Source organism: Phalaenopsis equestris, unplaced genomic scaffold (assembly GCF_001263595.1).
Source record: "Phalaenopsis equestris unplaced genomic scaffold, ASM126359v1 Scaffold000002, whole genome shotgun sequence".
Lineage (NCBI taxonomy): Eukaryota > Viridiplantae > Streptophyta > Magnoliopsida > Asparagales > Orchidaceae > Phalaenopsis > Phalaenopsis equestris.
The window spans coordinates 66635256-66661400 of NW_018164444.1; the positions used below are offsets into that span (position 1 = coordinate 66635256).

General features: G+C 34.8%; 2 protein-coding genes across 5 annotated transcripts in view; both read right to left on the reverse strand.

The window, feature by feature from the left end:
• The window catches only part of LOC110036466 (glyoxysomal processing protease, glyoxysomal), a 54431-nt gene extending 37210 nt beyond the window's left edge, over window positions 1-17221 (reverse strand). Inside the window, exons 1-10 of one of the 3 annotated variants that reach the window (XM_020740925.1) lie at window positions 17033-17055; window positions 16863-16909; window positions 16671-16733; window positions 14209-14301; window positions 10076-10256; window positions 9919-9990; window positions 9771-9845; window positions 4337-4465; window positions 1826-1942; window positions 1569-1672 (exon numbers count right to left, since the gene is read on the reverse strand). In XM_020740925.1, coding sequence (XP_020596584.1) covers window positions 1569-1672; window positions 1826-1942; window positions 4337-4465; window positions 9771-9845; window positions 9919-9990; window positions 10076-10183 — 605 coding nt within the window. In that variant the 5' untranslated portion in view covers window positions 10184-10256; window positions 14209-14301; window positions 16671-16733; window positions 16863-16909; window positions 17033-17055. Of the gene's footprint in view, window positions 1-1568; window positions 1673-1825; window positions 1943-4336; window positions 4466-9770; window positions 9846-9918; window positions 9991-10075; window positions 10257-14208; window positions 14302-16670; window positions 16734-16862; window positions 16910-17032 lie in introns of those variants that run through there. The other 2 variants (XM_020740919.1, XM_020740932.1) reach the window with 2 other exon arrangements.
• Window positions 17222-19827: 2606 nt separating this feature from the next.
• LOC110025322 (calnexin homolog) lies at window positions 19828-26145 on the reverse strand. 2 transcript variants are annotated; one of them, XM_020725748.1, is made up of 6 exons: window positions 25981-26145; window positions 25825-25894; window positions 20991-22108; window positions 20809-20880; window positions 20341-20457; window positions 19828-20229 (listed from the first exon to the last, which is right to left on the reverse strand). In XM_020725748.1, the coding sequence occupies exons 1-6, from the start codon at window positions 26056-26058 to the stop codon at window positions 20071-20073; spliced, it is 1614 nt and encodes a 537-aa protein (XP_020581407.1). In that variant the 5' UTR covers window positions 26059-26145; the 3' UTR covers window positions 19828-20070. The 2 variants fall into 2 exon arrangements, with proteins under 2 accessions (XP_020581407.1, XP_020581398.1); XM_020725739.1 differs by having other exon boundaries at window positions 19828-20232.

The following is a 26145-nucleotide window of genomic DNA, read 5'->3' on the forward strand; positions in this document are numbered from 1 at the left end:
ACCGATATATATTCACATCTTGAAATATATAACTCATAAAATCATAGAAAAATACTTAATAAATATAAAATCATGTCTAGAACACACTGGTGAAAAATGTTTGCAAAACAGACATGGTTCCAAAAAACTCACATGTATAAAGATGTATGAAATTCTTAAGACAAAAGAAACACTTTATTTTCTTATTTATGATGATTACAAAAATAGGTAAAAATATGCTTAATATATAATCAAGTTTGCTCTACAATCTAACAAAGATATTTAATAAATCGGGCATGAAACAAAACTACTAAAAATCAACAACTAAATCAAACATAAAAAACTTCAATAACATAAAATAAACATGCAAGAGTTACCAGATCCCAAAATCAAATCTCAACAAGTACAATAGTATATTGCAGTAACAGTCGTTGCAGCTCATTTGTATAGGTAAAATCTTGTCACGTGAAAAATCAAAAAACAATTTGTGGTTCTCGAGAGTAGTGCTAAAGCTGAATTTCAGTTCATATTCTTGAGGATCTGTGAAGCCCTCTGGTTACGTGTCATGCTCTGTGAACTTCGTATGTCAACCTCCGTCCTCCTGCAGTTATTATGTGATAAAAAGACCAGCATCAACGTTGCTCGCAACCTAGTCCAACATAATCATATCAAATATTAGGAGATTGACATACACTTCATTAAAGAAAAGATTGAGTCCAGAGAAATATGTGTTCCTTTTGAGCCCTCCAGTGATCAACCAACAAATTTCCTCACCAAAAATCTTCCTTACTTTTTATTCGATGACTTCAAATATATGTTGAACATGATTGACATCTATGCATCAACTTGAGGAGAGTATTGAATTTATGATTTCCATAGTGGTTACTATTTATTAATTACCCTTATTATGTATTATGTAGTTTTTTTATCTTTATTTTGATTTTATTTATTTGATTGTATTTTTATTTCCTTCTTTATTTGAGTTCATTGTAATTGGGTTTAAATACCTCTCTTTTCATCAATGAAAATTAAATTGTTCTATTCCAAAACTCAACATAACACAATGGGCAAAAATGATTCATGTAGCCTACTCTACTTAGTGGGATATAGGCTAGTTGTTGTTCTACAGGCATAACAAAGAAGCCATGTCATGCTCATTCGCAAGTTTTCAAATACCATATGAGTTCTTGTTCGGATTTGTTCTAATTCTTGTAAATTCATTTGACGCAAAATGTAGGATGATCCGAGCACCCTAATGAAGTAATCAAAATACTATAGAACACAATATGATCTTAATACGGCTATTATCATCATATGCAAATTTTACATAAAATAAACTAGGAGAAGGAAAACAACAAAATTAAACAGCATAAAAATGCATAAAAATTTTCAAGTTTGCATAGCCCATTGCCTATTCATCGCATGAGCAGGCATCTTCAACGATGATGCACAAAACTCGGACAAGCAATTACAAATAATTTGAAGGGGAATAGATTAGATTGTTTACCAAAATGGCATTATTCTTTATACTAAATTCAAAAAAAAAAAGAGTAGATTGTTTAGGAAAATGAGAAGTACAAAATTCTTACCTATTATAAAAATGCAAGGGTGAGAGTACTCCAAAAGGAGAACCCATTACTACAATCAAATCACCTCTATTTTGATGCTGCGATATTTTTAAACACAGACCATCCTGAAAACCATTCCAGTAAGTTATATGCCAATAGCTGTAATTCCAACTAAAATAATGAATGACAATGGAAAAACAAATTACATGTTCCCAGCCATTTATTGAGTCAAGAAAACTAAAGACTCTTAAGCGAAGACCAATATAGAAAGGAACTACCTTATTATCTGAAATTGAAATGCCAAGGAAAGCAATCCTTGTGGTCGACTTAGCCAGCAGAATAGGGTTATTTGACTCTTCCAAAACAATGCCCTTTCTAGACTCATCATTTACACCCTGAAAAAGATCAAAGAATAATTTCTTTCAATATAAGTAACACCAAAACTAGTTAGGAAATCAGCGGGAACACACAAAACAAACTTTTATTGATATTGGAATAGGGCTATAAATCGAAACAACTAGAAAGGAAACACAAACACAAACTAATCTTTGGCTAGGATCGGAAAAGGAGATCAGCGGGCGGTGGTGATGTCGGCGAAAAGGTAAGAATATGGTAAGGGTTGGTAGGGGCTGGTAGGGGTTGGTAGGTGACTAAGAGAGCTAGGGTGGCAAAGGTAATTGCAGGAGAGGGGGCGACAGGGTTTGGGAGGTGACCGGGAGGCTTGGGACAGCAAAGATAAATGCAAGAGGGGGCAATAGGGGCTGGGAGGTGACCTGGACACTTGGGACACCAAAGGTAAATGTAGGAGAGGTGGCAGCAAAGGCTCGGAAGGGGGTTAGGAGTGGCCGGCGGCTATGGGGAAGGAGAAGGGGGCTGGAAAGTCAAAAAGGGATAAAGAACCCACCACCTTGGAGTGAGATACAGCCTAAGCACCACCCGTTGTCAGATACAGCCCTAGCAGGGAGAGAAGAGGACTCCAACAACAATCTAAAGCACAAACAGCAAAGAACCAGCCCTAATTCTCTAAAAAAGGCATATATATAATCCCTACATGAAAGAAAAGCACTAAAAAGGAAAGGGAGGGAGCACAAGGCCGTTCGTCCCGTCAGAACGCTAGCCCAGGCTGCTCGGCGCCAGGATTTACTTGGACCAGTTCTCAACAGACAGGGTTGTCTGTCTGTGAACCGGTGTCGGACAAGCGGAAAGCCAGTAACGGGAAGGGGAAGCCCCGTGTAAATAAATCTACAAATTTTCATTATTTTCTTTGTTTTAATTAAAATATTTTATTTTTATCCATCCAAACAAAAATCAAAGGGCCAAAAATTAATTAGTATTAGAACAAGCCGATTCATCAAAACTCTATCTGGTTCGCCAGTACAACCCATGTTCTAAATGTTATATGCAAAAGCAATATTGAACTTGGATTAACTAGTCGAAGAACATGTTCATGATTGAACCGATCGGACTGCCCAGTACAATCCAATTTTTAAAACTATGACCAGGAATGATAACTAAAATTGAACTTAAATCTTAATAAAGGATAAAGAAAACATCAAAACTTTTGCGAACCTTAGCCCGTTTGGGATCACTTTTAGTTTTATGTTGTTCAATTTATGTTTTATTTTAAATTAAAATGTGTTTGGTAGTGTAGTTATTTTTAAAACACTCAAAACATAAAAATAAGCTGATTTATTTTAAAAAATAATCTGTGTGTGTGTGTGTTATACTAACCAAACATGTTTTAAAAATAAAAAAACAAAAATAATGTCAAACGGTCCCTTAATCAGCGCACCGCATAAAATCATCAGCCTAAGTATAAATTGATAAAGAAAAAGATAATATCCTATATACACAATCATCAAGAAGTGATAAAAAAATCAGAAGGCATTTCATCACTCCTGTAAAGATTATGTAAGGATATCACACAAAAACTAATATTTAAAAAACTAGCACGTGAACATGATAATCCATTAATTACACTACTTGATTCAAAACCATCAAATGACAGCCAAATAGCATTAAATACAACCGAAGTCATGAATGTTTGACAACTGAATTCTAAAAAGTATAGGAGATTAATAAATAGCCCAGAAAGCTTCATATAGCCTCTAAAGGAAAATGCATGGCACTTTGATGAGTAAAAACATAAAAAATTAATTAAGCAGATTAAATAGATTAGAAACAAAATTTTAGGAAACTATCTAAATTAAAATTAAAAAAAATGGTTAACTAGCAACAGAAAGGAGACTTAAGATTTCCAAGAACAGCAAGCACAATTATCAATATTAAAGTAGTCTTCTCAAGGTGTAAATGTCGACCAATATACTGACTAAAAACTGGTAATAAATTGCACCATATCTTCGTATATTAATCCAGAAAAAGTAAACATAAGACAGCCTTATGCTTGACTATACTACCTTTCTTTTTTTACATAAAACAAATCGCATGAGAGAATATGATCTAAACCAAAAAGAGACCGCACCAAAAAAAAGGGGGAATATTAACATACATAACACTCAATTCATTCCTATGTTAACATACATAACACTCAATTCCTATGTATTTACATATCTAACATTTAAGCTTCAATTTTTACATACCTACCATCTTACCTATGCATGAAGCATTTCACTTTATATAAGTCAAAATGGTGGTACTTTTGATGTGATTTGAAAGATTTGGGCAGTGCAAAGATAAAAGTTGAAGTTTAGGTGTTAGATATATAAATGCATAGAAATTGGGCGGTATGTATGTGAATGCCCACAAAAAATGAAAGTGATTAACTTAACCTCTTTTTCAAATCCATCTAACTCTGAAGTTTGCGTACTATTGAAGGGAGCCAATGACCACGACGCTTCGAATGAAAATCGGCCTCCAATCACTGACAGGAGCGCATCGGAAGTAGCCGGGACATCAACCTATAAAGGAGAAATAGAAAATATAAATAATTCTAATAACTGCAAGAAAAAAAACTATTTGTGCTAAATAATAATACTAATGATTTAAAAAATCCAAAAAAGGCAGTTAAGAAAGTGTAATAGCATGGTCAAGCTAGAAGAGAGATAGATCAATACCCTTAAACTCCATATATTAAGAAAATAAATTAAAAAAAAAGCATACACTATTTTGAATATGAAAAATTGAAGTTATTTTTTTTAAATTAACTAATTCCTCTATGATATTGTCCAATAAGAAATTTAAGTTCTACAGTTTCGTAGGGGTGATGATTTGCTAACTATAATGATATAGTTCTAGGACTCCTAGAAGGTATTTTGAAAGGAGATTTAATGAGGAGTGATTGTGAAATGGCAAGGGGAAGACAATAGGATACAGCATTTGGAAGAGGATAAGCATCGTACGACGGCTGTCCTAGCTAAAATCAGCAAACGATAGCATCAAAACAATGAAGTACTGTTGTCGAGAAGGTTCGTCACCAGTTCCTGCACAAGCTACAGATGCATCACTTGCAAAAGTAAAAGAATACAACACTCTATTAGGGCAGAAATCATAGATTCCATCTCTAAAACACACAAAACAAATCAAAATTGTCCAAACCAAAAAAAAATGACATAAAAAAAGTTCCCTACTAGAAAAAACCTAATTGAAAATTAGGAAAATAGAAAAGAAATCAAAAAAGAAAAATAAAAGATGGTAAAATTCGAGATTCGACGCCTTCTGTCCCGATCCCATGATAAGGGATTGTTCGCAAATCTTCCAAAATCACACGATTTCGTGAACTCTTGCGTCACTCGCATCCTCCGCATACCGCGTCCCGCGTCATTCTCCCCAAGTAGGAGCTTTGTCTTCTTCCCGAGAAGCTTTTGGAATTGATCCACCACCACCATAACAAAATCATCATCTTGATATGTCTAAGAAAGTCTCACTACAAAATCTATGCTCACGTCCATTTCATGCCAACTCGAAAACACATGCATTACAAAGCATGTCCTAATATAATAAATAGCCATCATTTTTTAACACAATCAGAACTGTAACTGCATATAGAAAGGTACTCCCATGATTCAAGTCTCGAGTCATTAAATATATAACATGCTTATGCAACTTCTCATACTCGGTTGGTCGCATCTCATAAACAATTTGGTTTGGTAGAACAAATATTACAATGAGATCTATAGCATGTTAAATTTCTTCTCCTTTTTTGATATCGACACCTTAGACTGACTACCACTAGAATAACTAGTGTTTCTTCCTCATCGACTAGAAGTTAAGATTCCTCTATGAAATCTTCATCCTCTTCTATCACACTGTCCATTTTTTTAATTGCTTCCTGCTCAGTGAAAAAAAATATCCTCATGTTTGGACATTTGGAAAATCATGCGTCACATAGCCAAAATCGTGGCACTTGAAGCTTTTACTGGCTATGATGGAGTTGGGAGTACTGGCAGGCTCTACCTTTTCTCCATTCTGAGGAGTTTCTCCTCTGATTGGGTCGGCTTGGGTGCTCCACTGGGTGTAAGCTTGTTGCCTGGTCCAACGATTAAACTTTGTTTGGAGGGAGATGTGGACATATTAGTGTTGTGTTGTCTCTCAACCTTCAAAACTAGGGTATGGATATTTTAGAATGTCTACTAAGATTGTAGTTATACCACATTACTAATGGACAATCTTAATACTCTCAAATATCGAGCTATTGTGCTCTCCACAGGCTCTATTAGGTCACACTTCAACATAAATTGGTCAAACTCAACTATGTGCACCTCCACAGAAGAATCTTTCTAGCGCAAGTAATGAAGTCTTATGAATATATATTATTTGTAATGCAAGGAAAGGTATTTGTGTTTCGCCTCTCATTTCATCTTGGATCATGTGGTAATATTACCCTTTCCTTCCAACTGTCAAAGTTGCTTCAGGTTCTCCCACCTTAATGAAGCGTCACTTGAGCTTGATGATCATAAATTTAACTCTAGTCCTAAGAAACATTCTAGCTCCATTGTTTGAAGTTAATCAAAAAAATAATCTTGAAAAATGCGGCCGTCAAAATCTGATAAATTCACCTTCACTCCAAGATCTTGGCTTCTCTGATAGTCCATGTTGAATCGAGGTAGTGATTCTTTGTACTAGAAACAATATGGTGAAAGGGGTTGGATTCCTTCTCTCGATATGACGAGTCACTGTGGTGGCTATGGATGACCTCATCAAATTTTCTTTAATCACAAACAGCAAGCATTTGTTGTGGTTAATTTATAGATTTCTATTTGCATGTCTTCCATCATACGCTCCTGGATACGTCTTTCGGGTGAAATTTTGGAGGTAGGAGTTGGTTTTTGAAACTTTGGATTGGGGCTAGGAATTACGGTATGAATGATTTGGGTATGGTAGAATTTCTTTTTGAAATTTTGAGAATTTTGAATTGGAACAAATAAAGAGAGCCCGACAAAAAATTTAATGACAGTAATATGGAGCTTTTCAGCTCTAGAACGTTGGACCTTCCTCAGGAGAAGCCACTCAGAATGTAGGTTATATTTTAAAATTCTAAAATTTCCTTATTTAGGATTGTCATGTGTCTGGTGTCAATTTCGCGAAACAAAAACTCACTTGGACAACCAATGTTACTCCAGTTGGAGCTCTCTCATCGGCTCAGATTGAATGATATGCATCTCTTCCTCATCAGTTGAAAGCAGGTACTCCTTTGGGTCATCACCTTCTTCAATATTTACTGTGTCTATGAGTTGAGCTTGAGCAAGCCCGAGCCTGGGCTTGTTTTCGGCTCGTTTAAAAATATTGTTGTTAGTGTTCAACTCGTTAATATATCAAGCGCAAAAAATTTGTTCGTGTTTGACTCGTTTGCTTAGCGAGCCAAGCATGAGTTGTTCGCAAACGAGTCGTCTTGACATTCCTAGTCACGCAGTTGTTAAGGTTAGGGGTGAGATTTAAATCTTATTATTTACATAAAATATTTATTTAAATAGAATTTCATATATTTTATTCTAATTTAATTAATAATTTTAATTGATTATAAATCCTTATCTTTGTAGTCTTATCGCCAATTAAATTATTTTAAAATAATACTCATCAATATATATATAATTATTTCAAGTCAAAATGAGTCGAGTACGAACAAACAAATCTTTATTAATGTTTGGATCATCTGCTTAGCGAACGAATTGAACACAAGCTATTTAACGAGCCGAACAAGAACTGTTCATGAATGAGTCGTTTTGACTCCCTTAACTATGTCATCGTCCATTTCTTCAACTGCTCTCTAGTTAGTAAAATAGCTCATACTCTTAGTTAGGCAATATAATGCACTATACCCAAAATCGTGGCACTTGATGCACTTCCTGGTTGGGACAGATTTAGAAATACTGGTTAGCTCCAAGTGTTCTTCACTTTGAATTAGTTTCTCCTCATATAGATCGGCTTGGATGTCCAATTGGGTGTACTCGTGTTGCTTGATCATTAGATTGAGCTCTATTTGTAAGATGTGGTGGTCACCCGATAATGTTGCCTTCAAAACAGGTTTTGTCTGCAATGAACTGATAGATACTTGTGATGCATCTCTCGTTTCATCATGGACTAGGTAATGATACTGTTTTTCCCTTTCTATTGGCATAGGTGATTCATTTTTTTTTCACCATAGCAATGCGCGGTATTTTAACTTGATGGCGACTGACTTTATCATTCTATCTGGTTGTAGGTCTCGATACTCAAAGACATGTTCCACTGTTAAGGGCTACTCGATGAACTCATCTAAATACATGTGGCCTTCAAAATATGGCAAATCACTCTGCACTCCAAAATTTTGGCTTTTCTTCTAACATTATATATCAAATTTCTGGCATATTTGTTCTTCAGCACTGGAAATTGCTTTGTGAAAGCTATTCACTTCATCATTTCAATCTGATGAATCACCCTTGTGGCTACAAATGACCTTTTTAGGTTGTCTCTTCTCAAGGCGGCAAGTCTCTATTATAGTTGAAGAATGTCCCGCTGCACCTCTTCCAAGGTAGGTGCTTGAACTTCTCTTTGCAGATTTCTCATAAGCAGCATTGTGTCATTTTCTGCCGATCAGATTTTAGATAATTGTCTCCTCAGTGGCGTGACTAGGGTTTAGGTTTGGGATGTAGAAGAGGGTGTACAAGGGATAGGAAAGAAAACTTTTTGGGGGTTGATTTGAAAATTCAACAAAGGGACGGGTTTTTGGGTGGAGATTGGGTTATGTATTGGTATATTTAGATAACCTTATGATAGAACCAGAATTAAGCTAGCTCTGATACTAAAAATACCGGAGTTTAACAAAACAACAATAGAAAAATTAAATATTATTGATGAATTCAAATAGAAAGTTAAAACCACATAGCAGAAATAGAAAATAACAACAACACAACACACAAACTCACATTAGAGTTTGATCCATGGTTAACGGTGGTCAGTTATCAGGAATGAAAGGGGTGGCAAGTGGTTGGGATGACGATATGGGCAATGGTGGATGGCAGTAGCAACAACAAAAAAGGTTTTGGGCTGCGGTTTAGGGATGACAACAAGTATGAGGCGACTGGGCAGCAGGTAGGCAGCGATTGAAGATGGTAGGTGTGCCTGAGAAAGTTGGTTGTTGCAAGAAACAACAAATGAGTGGTTGGCTGCTGGTTTTACAGGAGGACGAGAAGGAGGGGTGGTGGTTGGGAAAGGAAAAACTACCGGAAAAAATAACAAACACAAATGCCATGGGCGAATACAGCAGGGAAGGAGCGACGGGAAGAGGCGAGAAGTGATGGGGGAAGGATGTGGAGGGTTTAAGGGAAATAATCATCACCTCGAAAGTGGAATAGAGCCGGAGCACCACTTGACCGTTGGATACAACTCTAGAAGAGAAAACCTACGACTCCGACGATCGTCCCAAGTAAAAACATGATAAAAATGCCAACCTAAACACGATAAAAGCAAATAAATAGCACTAGGGTAATTAGGAGTGGTCCCCTTTCATAAGGAGGTGGTAATCCCAAGCAAGGAGGGTCCAGATGCGGGAGACGCCTACTTCCTTTTATGCCCCACATCACATTGACTTCATGTTGATCCACTTTTTCAAAGTTCCTAATTAGGCCCCTTGGTTCAACTATATGCTCAAAATTCGTCCTTTCATGATGGATGCATTAAAAAGTTCTCAAAATTCATAAAAGACACTTATAAGCTGAGTTAAAATGTAAGATAGCAATAAAAAATATAATAATAAAGATGTAAAATGCAAGTTTAATGCAAACATACCACTGCCAACAGTTTAGCTGGAAGCCATTCAGGAGTTTGATCGGGTCCTCCATCGCCATTATCAGCCTTGTTTCCCTAAACAAGCATGAACAACGGAAAAAAATCTTAAATGGAAACCTTCATCATTTAGATTGCACTTATCGCTTACCTCCACAAGAACATCTATACATGTATCATGAATCAACCTAGGAGAAAGTTCCAGCACATTTCCAGCATGAGACTTGCAAAGAAAATTTACATAAAGAACCATCAATAATTAAACCGTTGATAGTTTGAAAATCACAGAATAAGTTTCTTCGTTTAACCTGGGTAAGTTTGGATCTATGTTCAGCAATAAGGAATGGCTGAACAACTGATGCAGCTGTTATAACTACAGCACCTGAAAATTGATGAGTCTTTAAAATGTGTTCCATGATCCTCGGGATTTGACCAAGTGAACTGGCAAAAAGTAGAAGGCCAGATGCAGAAATAGTAGTCTTTCCTGATCTGAAAAACCAATCAATCAGAATATCCAAATTGACAGCGGATATGCAATGGAAAATCATTAAAATTCATCATGTACTAGATCCATCCATGATTCTTATAAAATTACAAAAATCTGTGTTTTGAATTAAGGATCATCAAGCTGAAGATATTATCAATGGAGAATAAATATACATTATCCAGCTACTCATGAACTCCACAAATGTTCATAGACTTGTTAGTTGAACTTAGCTCAGTGCTTGAGTTCAGATACTACACCAAATAATCAATGACAAATAACTAAAAAAGCTTCTCCTAATTCTATTGGATTTTTCGGTTAAGTTTAAGTGTCAAGTTTTCATTGCAAAAGCTAATCTATATCAACTTCAGAAAACTCCATTGATAAGTTTTATGCACAAATACACACAAAATCTCAACTGCAAATACGGGAAATGTCTTAGTTCAAAAATATAAAATATAAAAAATTAATTTAGGGCCGCATGCACATAAATGACGTCTTTGAAAGCTTTATTTCATGAAACCGCCAGTACTGGGAAACCAAGATCAATGATAAAAGAAAAACATTCTCAGACAAGTGTGGAATAACAATTAAAGGAAAGAAAAGGGACCAAATAGTTCCTAACTATTTGTGAGAGATCATTTTAGTCCAATATTAAGCCTAAATCCCAATTAGTACCAAACAGGGACCAAATCCAAATTGGAGGTTAAAGCTGATGGCAAAGCCATTGGATCATCCTAGAGCTCAGGGAGAAATGGAGAATGCACAACTCTTAAGGTAAAATGGGTTTTTTCCTTACTGCTAATATTGTTACCTTAGTAAAGACAGGATAGGGGAGCGCAACGCACGAGATAAGGTTGGCTCGAGAAAGGACGAGAACAGCTGCATGCAGGAGACTACCCTGCACACAGAGAGTAGCAGAAAAGAGCTTATCCACCCACATCTGCACGCTTGGAGACTGCCTAGTGGTCAACCACAGCGTACCCAAGCAGCATAAAGGCTTCCCCAAGCAAAAGATATGAAGAGGAGCGGATGACGCTTTCCCAAGGGCAGTAATAAAGAGAAGCAAACAAAGCTTCCCAAAAAACAATGATAGGCAATTCATTGTTAGTTTTTTTCTTTTTTTTTCCTTCTAATATGAGGTATTTGACATATTGAGAATACTGTTATAGGTGCAAATCAAAACAATGTACGAGCAGGGAATCAAAGAAATTTGTTTTCTCCCTTAAAGGTAATTTTTCCAATCCAATGGCGATTTCTTTTTAAGTTTGGGATATTGTGTAAGAGAGTTATCATGTATTACTGTCATAAAAAAGCATCTAAAACTGAAGTACAAGATACCTAAACTTTAAACAGTTGACATACATTTTCGTTCTTTCTAAGTAAACGATTTCAATAAAAGTAACATAAAATTTTAAAACTTTAACATTCAGGGGAAAAAAAAGCCTTGATGTATTCCATCAAAGTTGAATTAAACTAACAAAAAATATTTATTTATTACAAAAATCAATTTGTTCTGCAGTATACGCAATCTCAATTCACTCCCAGCGTCAGTGAGTCAGAGTTGTATATGAGGAAATAAACTAAATAGGAAATTAGATTTGCTAAAAACATTCAAAAAGAAGATATATATTCCAAAAAAAAACTTATTTTCATACCATTAACTTCAATTTTCATTTATTTAAATTCATTTATTTAAATGAATGGAGATTTTTTTTTTTTCAATGGCTTAGAAACTAAATTGAGTCCTTCATATAGTCTAGAATCATTTTGGTTCTTTACAAATAGTAGCGGGATCATTTTGGACCTTTTAACTTGAAAGAAAAGCAAAAATTTATAAGTTATTTTCACCTTCAAATGCTAAAGGGGGCCACCTTGCACTTGCTCCCCACACAAATTTCATCACGAAGAAAAAATAAGTTCGGAGTTCACAACTTTGCAGCCTTCTAGATAAAAAGCCAGAGGACCACTTAAGTAATATTGTGAGAGATGAGAAGGGTGAGTGAGAGAGAGCTTCTCTTCATTGTTTCTATATAGTGTTTCTGTACTTTTCTGAAACACTTTCAATGCTTAAGCAGTTCATGCCTCCCAACCCTTTTACAACTCCCTTCACTTGCCAAACTTTGTATCCTCAAAGGAAGTCCGTGTTCTTATCATCCAAAGATAGACAATATTCCTATAATTTTCAAGAAAAAAGGAATCATGAAGAAATACTGAAGACTAGTCTATATGGACTTATATAAAACTGAATAAAGAGCCAGCCAACCACGACAATAGCCCAGGAGATTGACTCAGCCCTATATGGTGAAAATATGGGCATGAAACATACGTCACATGCCCGGGCTCCATTGTCTAAAATTCCTAGCATTTAGGCGCCCTCTAAACATCCGCCAATGAGATCCACCGCCTGTGGATCCCAAAAAGGAACACTCCTTTTGCAGACTATCATGATGGTAAACACCCTAGAGTGTTCTCTTCTCCTCAAAAGATGAGGGAAATCCCTTCTTAGGGTTCCTTTTATGACTTTTAACATTAGAATAAATAAAGAAAAAAAGTCAAGTCAAATTTATATGGCCAATGAAATTATGTACGTTAATCAATATTAGAAGTTCCTAAAGGCATCACAAAGGTTTTAGATAAAGAAGAAGAAGAATCGATGGATATTGAAATTATATGTATGGTCAAACAAGTTGGCAGACATCTAGTATGTACATTACATACTCAAAAGCATATGTAGCTGCATCTACCTCTCACTTACAGGGTTAACCTCTTCTAAAGCCTCAAGATCAAAGTTAACAACTTGAGCCCTCTTTGTTTGGTAGTGAAGAAAACAAAAGAGAGAAAGGATGTTCTAAGCGATATTTCCTTAGCCCAATGCACATTAGTAAAAAAACTCAAAACATCATAACCTCAATATATGTAAAGAACTTCGTGAGCAAAGGTTGTTCATATTTGTAAAGTGTGAACAAAGAGTATCCAAAACTGGATTCGACTTCAAGACCATACACATTCAATGTGAATGACAAGAAAGGTACCATTTGACCCAATTTAAGACAACTTATGCAAAAAAATTGGGCGAATAAATATCGGTTATTCCAATGCATTAATAACCTCATTAGGTTGCTTTTGATGATGAGCTCTCTAACAAATCAATCAAAATATTTGTTGAGCTGCAAAGCCTCCTATGACTAACGTTGTGGTAGAGAAATGCAAAAGGTAGGAATCAAAGGCAAGAAAATTACCTTTTGGCATAATATGAGAATGAAGTACAACAATAAATGGAAAAAGAGCAAGTTGTTCAGCTTTTGACAGAGAATGCAAATGATTTGAAGGCCGGCCCTTATGTGTGGACCAGATTATGACTTTTCAATGGACCAAGTGATTAAATTTATAAATCTAAACTTGTAATAGTTGGATCCACCTTGAGAAGTCAAAATGCAGTAAGCTCCATATGCCAAGAAAAGTGAGTGCATATCACGTTTCATAATATCGATAAGGGAAAGTGAGTGGTGGCTAATCAATCCAAGCCTCAACAAAAGCTCACACTTGGTGGAAACAATCTATCTATGCCCACTCCCATGGGAAGCGAGAAATTCAAGCAAGCTACAAATCGTGGAAGCCACAACTTTCAATCTCTCCAAAATAAAATAAAAAGAATACTCATTTCAAGTAATAATATGAAGAAATTGTTTCATCAAGCGCTCAAAGTGTATTTCAAGTTGCCAGAGTCTATGAAGCCAAAGAAGTTGATAAAACCTCTTATCCCAATTACTAACCATATCAAGGGGTAATCATTCATTCAATTAAGCCTTGTTATACCTTAAAAGACTGACTAAAGAAGAATAAGAAAGGGGAAATTACACTATTCTGAAGCCAACACAAAAAGAGACAACGTAGAAAGATCCTTCTTAAGATGACAAATAGGAGACAATCATAAAAAAGAAAGCAAAGGATTACCATAGCTGGGCGCTCATTGTTAATGGAAATCTCTAACCATGCATGTTCCTCAGCTCAAGGTAAATCAGAAACAAAGTGCTTCTAATTCCAAGTCTGCTCAACAAAGAAGTAAAATCCATCAACAATCTAGTGGATTAGAGCTTGCATGGCAACATGCTAGGCTCATTTATATCTAAATTTGGATAAATGATAAGAAAATGTTTAAGAACTACTGGTTTAAATGGGTAAGGTTATCTCTAAAGTTTCAATTATTTTCCAACAAGTCCCTTCTCTAGCATGTGATAGGGGATACAGGGAAATAGCATCGACAAACCATGAAACTTTAACTGGGTCAAGATCAGTGGTGGTTCCAGCCAAACACTTGATAAACCATGGCCTTCATGAGATAACACCTCTAGCAGCACCATCATTTACATATACTCTCAACAATCTCTCCAACATCATTCTCAAAAAATGGAGAAGATCGTCCATACAGTCCGACACAAGGTCCTACAATAGGTGACACGTTAAAAAATATATTGTACTTCACACAAAAACAATTTTTAGCCTCAACTCAAATTGAATATGGGATGTGTAGAACTGAGAGGTGATTTCAAAGCCTCAAATCCATCCTCCAAGATTGCCAGGGGGATAGATTTTGAGAGGTATTCCTCTTCAAAGCAATCAAGATCAAAGGAAGTAGCCCAAGTTCAGCTAGGAAGTGAGAGTTCAAACTCCTCAGTAAAAAATGCATCTATCTGCCAAAGATAAAGGTAAGATGACCATGTTAAATGAGGATATCTTTCCTTCATCGAAATAGGCTGCAACCAAGGGAATCAATGAACTGCATTGTCCTCTCACATTTGAAGAACATACATAAGAAAATTATATGAAGCTCTACTAATGTTTAATGATTCCAAGAAGCTCCAATTAAAGCTCCTCAGCATCCAGAAAAAAAAAACAAAGGATATTTTTGCTAATTGGTGCATGATTGAGACCCTCCATGCTAAAAAAAAAATCAATATAATTTTCTCATAAAATCTATCTATGTGGATCATGGAACATGATAACCCCCTTTATGTCCCCTACAAAAATAATGGCATTCAAATAAAATGGATTTTAATCAATTTAGGCTAGAAAATCAACCTGAGAAGTGTGTGAGCATTGAGATTAATCACATTCAACACTCAAAATCTTTGAAAAATGATTTATCTAATATTAGATGCCACAATAACTCCTCTCATATCCCATCATACTAGAATCTAAATATCATTTAAGTCACTTCCAATAATTTTTTTTTCAAGTATAACTTGTAACAATTCATCAATCTCCTTGCAAAATTAATTTTTCAAACTATTTTTCAATTCAACAAAAGAGGAATACACTCTAACGACATTCTTTGCCAATAATGAAGCAAAAAGTAATTACCATATCAAACCAATAATTTTATCTTTCAATACTCTATTCACACTACTATCATAGACACATTTCTATTCTCAATTTGTAACCGTCCTCGCTATCACTAGATTTTTTCTCCTCTTTTATTTAGCTTCCTACAAACAAGTAAAGTCCACCAAATCTAGTATCTTCCCAATCAAAGTCTCAAAATTTCATATGGAAAATATAATCAATATTTCTTTCTAGTATATATTTGCTTACTTTTAACACAATTGGGTTAAGTTGTAGCATGTCATTCACAGGTGCGTCCTAGCTCCACGTTACCAACCTTTGACAAAAATTGGGTGAAGTTATAGGGTGTCACTCTCAAGTTATGAGCTAAGAAAACCTCACATAATTCTCATGATAATTGTGCCACATTGTGGGACATCGTCTCCATGGAGCACTCTAGCACTAAACAAATTCAGATTTTGATTAATTCACTAGTTTCAATAGAAATTTTATGATTGTTTGTCAAAATAACATCAACCTTTAACTGTTCTATGTTGAGCACGTAAGTTTTAAGAGTGTTTATCAACCTAATATCAAGCCTTAACCATTTTCATCCGAGCACAAGACCTTCAGTGGAAATTTTAATTAGTACTATAACTGCTTAAAGGTTTTAAAGAGTAAAATAAGCTATTGACAAATAGTTTTTAATCACTGAAATATCCATTTTTGGGCTGAACTTTAGCTTCTTAAGATTGATAAATCCTCCAAATGAAATCAATGTAGAGTTGAACAAGCCTTAATAGTAAAAGGGAAAAATGAATGAACTTCATCAATATTAACATTAGTGTAGTTCGAACAATGCATGTTGTTTCACTTAGTATGTGTTCAAGAAATCAAGATAAAATAAAGAGTAAATTCCAAAGTACTATACAAGTAAATATCAAACTTTAAGCGTTGAATGTGTAAATACATATGAATTATGGGGTATGTATATAAATCCCAACCTTTTTATATATTCCAGTATATTTATAATGTTTTCAATACGAAATATTATTTAATAATTCAGAAACTATTTCCGCATGGATAAAATATACCTTGAAAGAAAGTGCTCATGGAATTCCTCCAAGTCATAGAAGCATGCAAGCACCTACATCTATCTTTTTTCCAATAAAATTACTCGAAGTTAAAAACAATAAAATCCTACACCCAGGGTTTAACTCATCCACTAAATAGATTCAGAAGTAAAAGTCAAAGCAATGATATGTACATGGTTAGTTATTTCTTACCGGTGAAGATGAAAAGCATTTCTTCGCATTTTCAGCCCTTTCGGATCCTAAAAACAATAAAAAGTTGAGCCAACAAGAAAATAACACCAAAAATGAGGAAAAAAACAGAGCATAGAGATACAAGGATCGTGATGAAAAAGGTGGGCAATCGGAGGATTTGTAGTACTTACAGGGCCCTGAACCCTAACCATCACCGAGAAATTTCGGGCGAATTTGGCGATTTCCGGCGCCTCCATCCCTCTCTCTTCTTCCCTCAGCACAGAAGCATCGTATCGGAGGGAGACGGCAAGTGAAGCTTTTGGTACCTATCAGAACCCGAACGATGCGTGGCCGACTGGCACCCGGGTCAGTGAAAACTTGAAAACTATAGAGAAATTTACGCATATTCTGCATAAATTTATGTATTTATGCACAAACGTCTAAATTTTTAGATTTACATATTCAACACTCAAATCTTTTAACACTGACAAGCCTTCAAGAAATTTCTTTCTTTAGTACGAATCTTGAAGCCTAGCACAATTCTAAAAATAATCTTTTGAATAAAAAATATTTGAACATTAATAAAAATTCATCCAGAGATTCGATGTTGGCAAATTTAAAGTCAAACTGACCAGTTTGACAAGTCGTTTGTTTTAATCTAAATAGATCAAATCATCATACCACTTTTTGAAGCTTTTCGAGCATATTTGGAATGTCAAACGGATGTTAAATTTGTTGAGCTTATGGTTAAATTAAATGTCTCGGCAAGACAAATCAAAAGAGTCTAAGTTCTTTCAATTCTAACATTATTAAAACACTCATATGTTTATCAAACGTCATTTAATCAAAGGAAACTTCGTGGGCTGTCCCATTAAAGTGGTTCATATTCATGCATTGATTGCACCTGGAGCTCTATAAATAAGACCTTACTCCTCTTATGAGAGTAGAAAAGAGCTTGAGGCTTGAGAAAGAGTTGAAGCTTTGAGAAAGAGTTCGACACTGTCTTGAACTCTGAGACACTGATCCCCCACTTCATTTCTCAATGATGTACATCATCCAGCTGGGGATGGAACTTTCTTTGCATCTTGAAGATCATCCATGTAGCATTCTTCAATGTGGGGGCCAACATTCACTGCAGTTTTGAAAGGTCATTCATGTCAATGTCCTAGGTAAGATTGTAGTGGGGTTATCTTCTCGTTTTTTGTTCAGATACAAAGTATTTAACAACTTCTTCTAGACTTGTGGCAACCTTCACTACAATCTCGAAAAGTTATTCACGTTAACGTCTCGGGCACGATTGTGGTAGTACTGTCATCTCATATTTCGTTCAGACAACAAGTCTTTAAAATTGCTACTAGACAGGGGACGTCATAAATAACACTTGATAAGCGCCCCCACCGTATTGGAGTTCCTCTTGAACTAGATCAAGAAGTTGATCTCTTCAAAACTTGATGTGAAGATACGATATCCCTGAAAGTCGAGCCCAAGAAATAAGACTCGATGAAAAGTTATCATGTCCCTAAAAGTCATGCCCAAGAGATAAGACTTGATGAGAGGATATGATATCCCTAAAAGTTCAGCCCAAGAGGTAAGACTCGATGAGAAACTACCATTCCTATGAAAATCGAGCCAAAGAGACAAAACTCAATGACAAGATATAACATCTCTAGAAGTCGAGCTCAAGAGGCAAGACTTGATGGGAAGTTCCACTTAAAAATTTATGGTGTCTTTACTCATTGTTTCTTTCATCTGAGCGTGATTAATTATTGTATAACACTAAGACAATAATTCATTACTCTACTGCCACGAATCTTTTAGCATGCATCAAACACTACATAAAAAATATTGATATTATTAACTTTTAAATAATAAAAAATTATACTTGTACGCGTAAGTTAGGAAGCTAAAGTATTATTAATTTAATAATAGAAGTTTAGATGTAAAATATGTAAATTCATAAGAGTTGTGTGTTGTTGTACATACATTTTAAGAAAAATGAGGCCAATTAAACATCTAACCTTTAAATCTTAATTATATATCAAATTAATATTAATGAAATTTTTTAATTAATGAATTCATATATTTGTACATACTATAATGGAAGTATTGAGAATTTATGTAAAAAATAAAAGAATATATTAAATTTAATTATGCATATTGATATTTGAATGAAAAAAATAAAAGTTAGTAAAATGTTTGTTTTATTAATAGTTAATATTTAAGGTTTAAATATACAATTGCCTCAAAATTAATATTTAATAATAATAATAATCCTGACATTTTCATAAATAACACTCAATTCTGGATTATCTAAAGCAAATATTTTTCTGTCATCATTTTTTAAATTCTCATTTAAATATCAAAATTTACAACAAAATGTGGCCTCTTATTTTAAATTTGGTAAATTTACATACATACCACACAAACCTCATATTGACATATCTAAAACCAACATTTTTAATATTTTAGTGTTATAAACTAATGCACGATAAGATAACTACAAAAGTTTAGATATTAGATACATAAATACATAACAATTATGTGTCAGGTTTGTAAATGCCCCTTAAGATTTTGTCATGCACATTTATGTAAATTTGACATTTCAAAAAGTGGTACAGACATTAGTTTTGTAAATAATGATAATTTAGATATTGTATGCATAAATAAAAAAAAGAAATTATAGTGTCACTCATCGAGCAATTCCTAATTCATTTGATCATAGTTTGCTTACAATGCTCCTTCAGCCTTCTCCTTCAGGTTCAGTCCCCCATCATGAAGATAGTGGGAGTCTATTTATAGAATTTCGGAGTACATCTAATTAGAATTCAAAATCTAATATTTGCATTTAGTTCTGAGAAAATGGCTGAAGTAGTTGATTTGAGGGTCATGCATGTAATATCATTAATGTTTGGGTGTTAGATACATAAAGACATAATAGAATTATGAGGTATGTGCGTACATGCCCCATTTTGAAAACAACAGCAGCTTGAAAGTCCATATCTGCACTCCTTTATTTTGCCTGAAGGCAGGGTTCATCTCAATCAAAAATAGAACATTACAGCAGTGAATCCAGAAAACAAAAACCCTACAAAATAATTCATTTTGCAAGTCTCCAAAACAAAATGCAATTATGCAGATGAAAGATAACAACCAAATCGTTATAATTTTTAGAACAAAGACTGCTAAATGAGCAGCAGGAAAACAAAAATTTGAACACAGGTAATGTGTGTTATGTCTCCCTCCGGGACCTCCTAGGCCTTGCTGCGCCTGCATCTTCTTTCTCTTTCTCATCTTCTTCTTCTCTTTCAACACTGCTGCTTCCTGATCCATCCTCTTTCTTTTCAGTACTTACAGTCTCAGTCTCAGGTGCGGGGGGAGCTTTTGGGGGCTGCTGTAGAGAGGATTATTTTTATTTTTATTTTTATTTTTATTTTATTTTTTACAGATATATCTACATTTATGTGCATAATCAAGAAAAATAAAGAGGTGAAGAACATACCGTAGCTTTCTTCCCACCAAAAATAATCCTGGAGATGAGTGTGGTAATGACCACAAGTATTGAAACCAGGATTCCAATGGTGACATTAGGTTGTTTCTCACCCTTCTCAATTACATCCTAAAACAGTAAAGCAGTAACGTTCGGAAATAAATAAATAAATCATGAACATAACCAGATAATAGTGAATAAGAAAGCATGAATCTCTAATGCACCCCAACCATCCCTAATGTGCCTAATAATTTGAATACCACACCCTACACTAGGGGAGATTCCAACCCCAGACCAGAGGGGGACTTACAACTGACAAGCAGATACCCAACCAATTAATCATATATATATATATATACATATATGGTGATTCATAATATGAAATTTGCTATAGACTTTCAACAGAAAAGGAAAAAATGTGTCATGTAAGATTTAGAGGTCAAGAGAGCTGAAAAATGGAAGACATTATCAATTTCTTACAATGATCTTTGTCCTGAAAGATTTCAGGAAAGATAAGTCTGCGATCTTGTAAAGAACATCAAAGATCTTCTTCTGCAAATTTAAAATAATTAAGAAAAAATGTTAAAAAGATGAAAAAGATATATATATATATATATATATAAGAAGAGAATTGTGTAAATAAAAGCGACTAGGAAAATCACTTGGAAGCTTGAAAGCCCAGCCGGAGCTTCTTGAGCCTTCTCCTTCGTTTTTTCCAGTTCATACTTTGGCTTTGATGCCTTTTCTCTGTAAGACTCTGCAACTTTCTCGTCATTGACTATCAAAATATTATCAAACAAGATTCCATCCTGCATGGTCCATATTTCGATCCCAATGGCAGCAACAGGCTCAAAATCAGGCTTGTCGAGCTCAAAATAACCAGGATTCGGAATCTCTCGGGGTTTCCAGATGCCCTTATAGTTAGGATTATTAATCAATGGAGCATGCCATTTTCCCTTGTAAGCTGGATTCCTCTTCATTGGCTTCCTCCATTCACCACATCCAGGAGCTGTGGCACATTTTGGGTTATCAATCTTCGGTGCCTCCCATTCTCCATCCTCCTCGTCATCCCAGTCCTCTGGTTTTGAAGCTTCAGGGTCATCAACTTCCTCCGGCTCATCATCCAACCATCCTTCAGGTTTAACAGCATCAGCATCCTCTATCTCCATTGGAGCATCTTCATCCCAGTCGTCCGGCTTCCGTGCATCTGAATCATGGATTTTTTCTCTCTCATCCCAGTCCTCAGGCTTCTTGTCATCTGGATCAGGAATAGTTTTTGATGGGACTAAAGCTGGCTCAAAATCATCGGCACTAAGAAAATTGGCCTTCTTTTTTTCCTCCCCATCAATCAAAATTCGTAGGCCATTATTAGGTTCGATAACAGCAGTATAGACATGAGTAAGTTTGTCGTATGGGACGGAGGGAGGATACTTGAGATGGTGCTCGATATACTCCGCGGTTTTCGGGTTTTTGTGCTTAAGAATGAAATGCACCTTGTTGGTAGAACCACACTTGTCAGGTCCAAACATGATGGAGTAAGGAGATTCATTGTTGAAGTCTTTAGGAGCCCATCCAACATCTTGGGGTCTCAGATATTTAAGGTAAGCGCCTCCGCATTCTAGGCCATTCTGGAACCTGGCTTCATATTGTAGAACAATGGTTCCGTCCTTGAGATTGACTGGTTCGTCGAGTTGTTTAACTATGCCATATTTCATCGCTTTCTCACTAACAAGAAGGCCAAAATCTTCATGGCCCTCACTCTTTGAGTGTTTCCACACACCTATTATTACAAAGAAATTGATGAAAGAATTAGCATTCAACTATACAAAAACTTATGATAAACAACAGATAGCTCCTCAAAGAATCAGATTAGCACGTCCCTGCTAAAGAAAATTCAGGCCAAATATAATGGGCAGCAGCTATAAGTTATGTTTCATCAACAAAAAAAGCATTTCTAACAAACCTAGTTAACATATTCCAGAGTAGGAATTAATTAATACTCGTGTGATATCTAGAACTACAAAAATCAAATGACGAGGCTGCGGACCAACAACTTACATCATATGATTATCGCCGTTTTTTGATACCGATGACAGATTATAGTAACACAAATGATTAACAAAAGCCAAATCACCGCGGCTCTTCCAAAAGATTGTTCCATAACTACATACAGTAGAGAAACCAGTAAAATGATTGGTATTGCCATACTGCCCTTTCACTGATTACAAATCTATATTAGCTACCATGTTGTTTGTAATAATTAATACATCAGACAAAGTTTCCATTATCAGCATACTTAAATTTCAGTAAACATACGTGCTGAAAATATATATTCATCATTTCAGCTTACATGGATCAAAAGTAGATTACCACTCACAAAAACATCTTCCATCTTCCATCTAACGGTAAGCTCCACTGAAATAACATAGTTAACATATTCGAGACTAGGAATTAATTATACAGCTATAATATCTACGGGTGCTAAAATCAAATAACAAGGTGGTTGTTCAATAATTGACATGATATGCCAATTGTTGTAGCTTGATACTGATCACAAAGAAAATATTAACACAAACTATAAACAAAGCGAAATCACCGCTACTCTTCCAAAAGATTGTTCCAGAACTACATAAAGTAGAGAAACCTTCAAAATGATCGGCTTTACCATATATATGAGCTACTGCGTTGTTTGTACTAACCGATACATTAGACATAGAATTTTGTTATGTCAAATCAATTTAGATCACAACGACCGTAGAATTTTCATAGGGCTCAGCAAAAATTTCGCTAGGTCTCTATAAATAAGTTGGTCTATGATTTATTTTTTACATGGAAGGAGAAATAACTTTAGAACATAGGAGAAATAAAAATTGGATAAATTACTACATGGTTGATGCCGATCATACCATGCAGTCTTGCTTAACTAGTTGTCAAATGATATTTAGTAGAAATCTCAGGCATAAAGATATGAGTGTGAGAAACAGGGGATTTAGTGTGGTTAGAAGGAAAAAATAAGTGATAAATCTGCCACTAAAGGAGAATTCATTAGCTTTGTATTTTGCAATATATAGAATAGGGACACCCTATTTATAGACAATAGAAAGCTTAGCCATTAACCATGAACCTAGGGACTGACATTAAAAATACATGCCTAAAGGTAAAACAACATCCATGCTTGATATTTAATCCTCTCTCCACTAAAAGCCTCAAATCTATCTAATGGTGATGGGGTGTTTGCACACCATATCCATAACGTTGTATGGATAATATAATAATTTATCTTATATGAAACTTCCATGAACTTATTTTAGCCTCAATAGAAGTTGGAGTTTAGAACTAAAATGAATTTGTAACCTACCTATCTACAATACTTCTTATTAAAAAAAAAAAATTCTGATTTCATATGTGCCTAATTTCTTTTCAGAAAAACCAAATAGTCAGCTCTTGTTGCTTGAGCTAGCTCACTATAATGGATATCCTAAAACCCCACACTAATTTTCAATACTAATCTTGACGTTTATAATTTAATAATTTAGCATATTTTGATGTTTTTTTTTTTTTTCATTTAAGGTGCATCAAATTTATTATCGTGTTGCATGAACATTTGACTTCTGAAAATAAATAAAAATCATATAAGATAATTCAATTGCTCTCTAGACTTTTAGCACAAAAATTATTTATAGTGAATTTTCATAGTATCTAACTAAGTTGATCTAACTTAGTTGATTTTCTAATAGTCGTAATTTTTAAGTGATTATTTCTTTGCCCTCGCCTATAATCTCATTGCATAACTCATAAGTTTGATTCTCCTATAATTATATCAATCTTGAGCATTCCTTTTGTTCTTAGATATCGGCACAAAAATACTTCCTTGGTCTTTCAAGATTTATTTGGTCTTCAATATTCCATTGAAACTATTTGTTTACCAAATAACTTTAGCTCTTAAAATTGTCAAAGCTATAAGGAATAGCATTATTAGAATAAATGCTTTAACTTTATGCATCCTTTCTTAAACTAGGTCAACATTATGTTTTGGAACACTTCATGATATACTTCATGATTTTATATGTTCGCTTTAAAAGAAAAAAATAAATATTTCTTAGATCGCTTGTAAAAAATTCTTCAAAAATAGCATTCTTACCTTTACATAAAGTATTCATCCTTAAATAAGATCACAGTACCTTTGCTTTTAAATCATCAAACTTTATCAAAGTCTTTAGATCTTCTATCTCTTATCTTGTCTATTTTAAAAATCTCACTATTAATACCCAAAATATTACAAAAGGTATCAAAATTAACAACTTTTGTTTTGTTCACTATTAGTGAAATTATAGCGTCCCTGTAATCATTATAAGCCCCAGTAAATCTTGTTCTAATTAATAATAGCTTTAATTTCTTTTTTTGCAGCGTAAAAAAAATTAATTTTTAACTTTCTTATGATGAGGCTTAATGCATCAAAATAAAAGCATAGAGAAAAACTTGGCTAAAAGCAGTTTGTAACTATTTACTAGAAAGATGATAAACAGTTCAGTTTTTAACCATTGACACAGCTAATAACCATAAATCAATAGAAACAGTTCCTAGCTTAAATGACCAAAATCTAGCTTTCATAACATCTATAAGGTGGACAGTTTTTCTTTATTACATAGCGGTGGTATATACTGCCCTTTTAGCGAGATCAGCAATAAATGATACAAGAACTCTTATTGAATGAACCATCAATGAAAATAGCAAGTAGAAAGTTACCCAATCTAAGTCATGAAATCCTATTTGAATGGCTGGATTTGATTAAAAAAATATATTTTTAATATCCACTTGGATTAATGAATTACATGGCCTGCGTGGGGATGATTGCATGGAAATCGTATTTGAAGAGGATCTGAATTTAAATGGAACTTTCATTAGTCTTGAATTTTGAAGTTTAAAGCACTCTCTCTCTCTCTCTCTCTCTCTCTCTCTCTCTCTCTCTCTCTATTTCAGAAAAAAGCTTCCTTCACCCTACAGTAGGCAACAAGAGGTTCAAAGGTAGAGTCCCAGAGATTACTACTTAACAAATCCAAATCAGATGATAAATACTAATCAATGCTTAAATACACACTAATTTGATTCAAATTAAGAACCCATCCTTATATTTGACAAAACCAACTTAAAAAGCCAGAAGACACAAAACGAAGGCCAACTATAAGAGGTATTGACTCAATTAGTGCAACCCAATCCAAGAGGTATTGATCAATTTTGAATGTCCTCCTTAACCCTAAAGACTAATCAACTAAGCTAACCATCTGAAAGTGCAACGAAAGGAAACTCTGATTAAGGGAAAGCAAATCCTCTCAAAAAAATAACACACTCCTAAGATTTCCTAATCCCAAAACGGTGCAGCATTACGAAGAGAATAAACGAAGCTACATTAAGATCAGCATCATAGCAAACTACATAGAAACAAAAACACGCACTAATTCGCAACGGATCCAACAAACACGGATCTGTAAGCAATACCATTATAATCCTCATTAGCAGATACGATCCAGCTCTTCTCAAACGACTCGTCAAACGATTCGTAGAATATCTGAAGCCAAAACTAATTCAATTAGCCCAAAAACTCCATCAAACTCAACCAAAATGAAAACTCCGTCATATGAATCCAAAATTTACCGGATTGGAAGCGCATAACTGAAGCACGATTAGAGTGAAAAATATCTGTAACATGGTTCGCCTCCCTTCTTCCATCATCACACACTCCAGACCCCGTATGCGGGGATAAACACAGAACTGTAAGATCTGGAAGATGAACCCTAGGTCGATCCGGAGTAGGTTGGA

What these genes read in the sequence shown, in the direction of transcription:
- LOC110025322 (XM_020725739.1), bottom strand. Translation starts at nt 26,058, where the DNA reads ATGATGGAAGAAGGGAGGCGAACCATGTTACAGATATTTTTCACTCTA. An exon ending in CTTTCAGGACAAAGATCATT is followed by an intron (nt 20,458 to 20,808) that starts GTAAGAAATTGA and finishes TTACTGTTTTAG; the next exon opens with GATGTAATTGAGAAGGGTGA. An exon ending in TTGGTGGGAAGAAAGCTACG is followed by an intron (nt 20,233 to 20,340) that starts GTATGTTCTTCA and finishes TCCTCTCTACAG; the next exon opens with CAGCCCCCAAAAGCTCCCCC.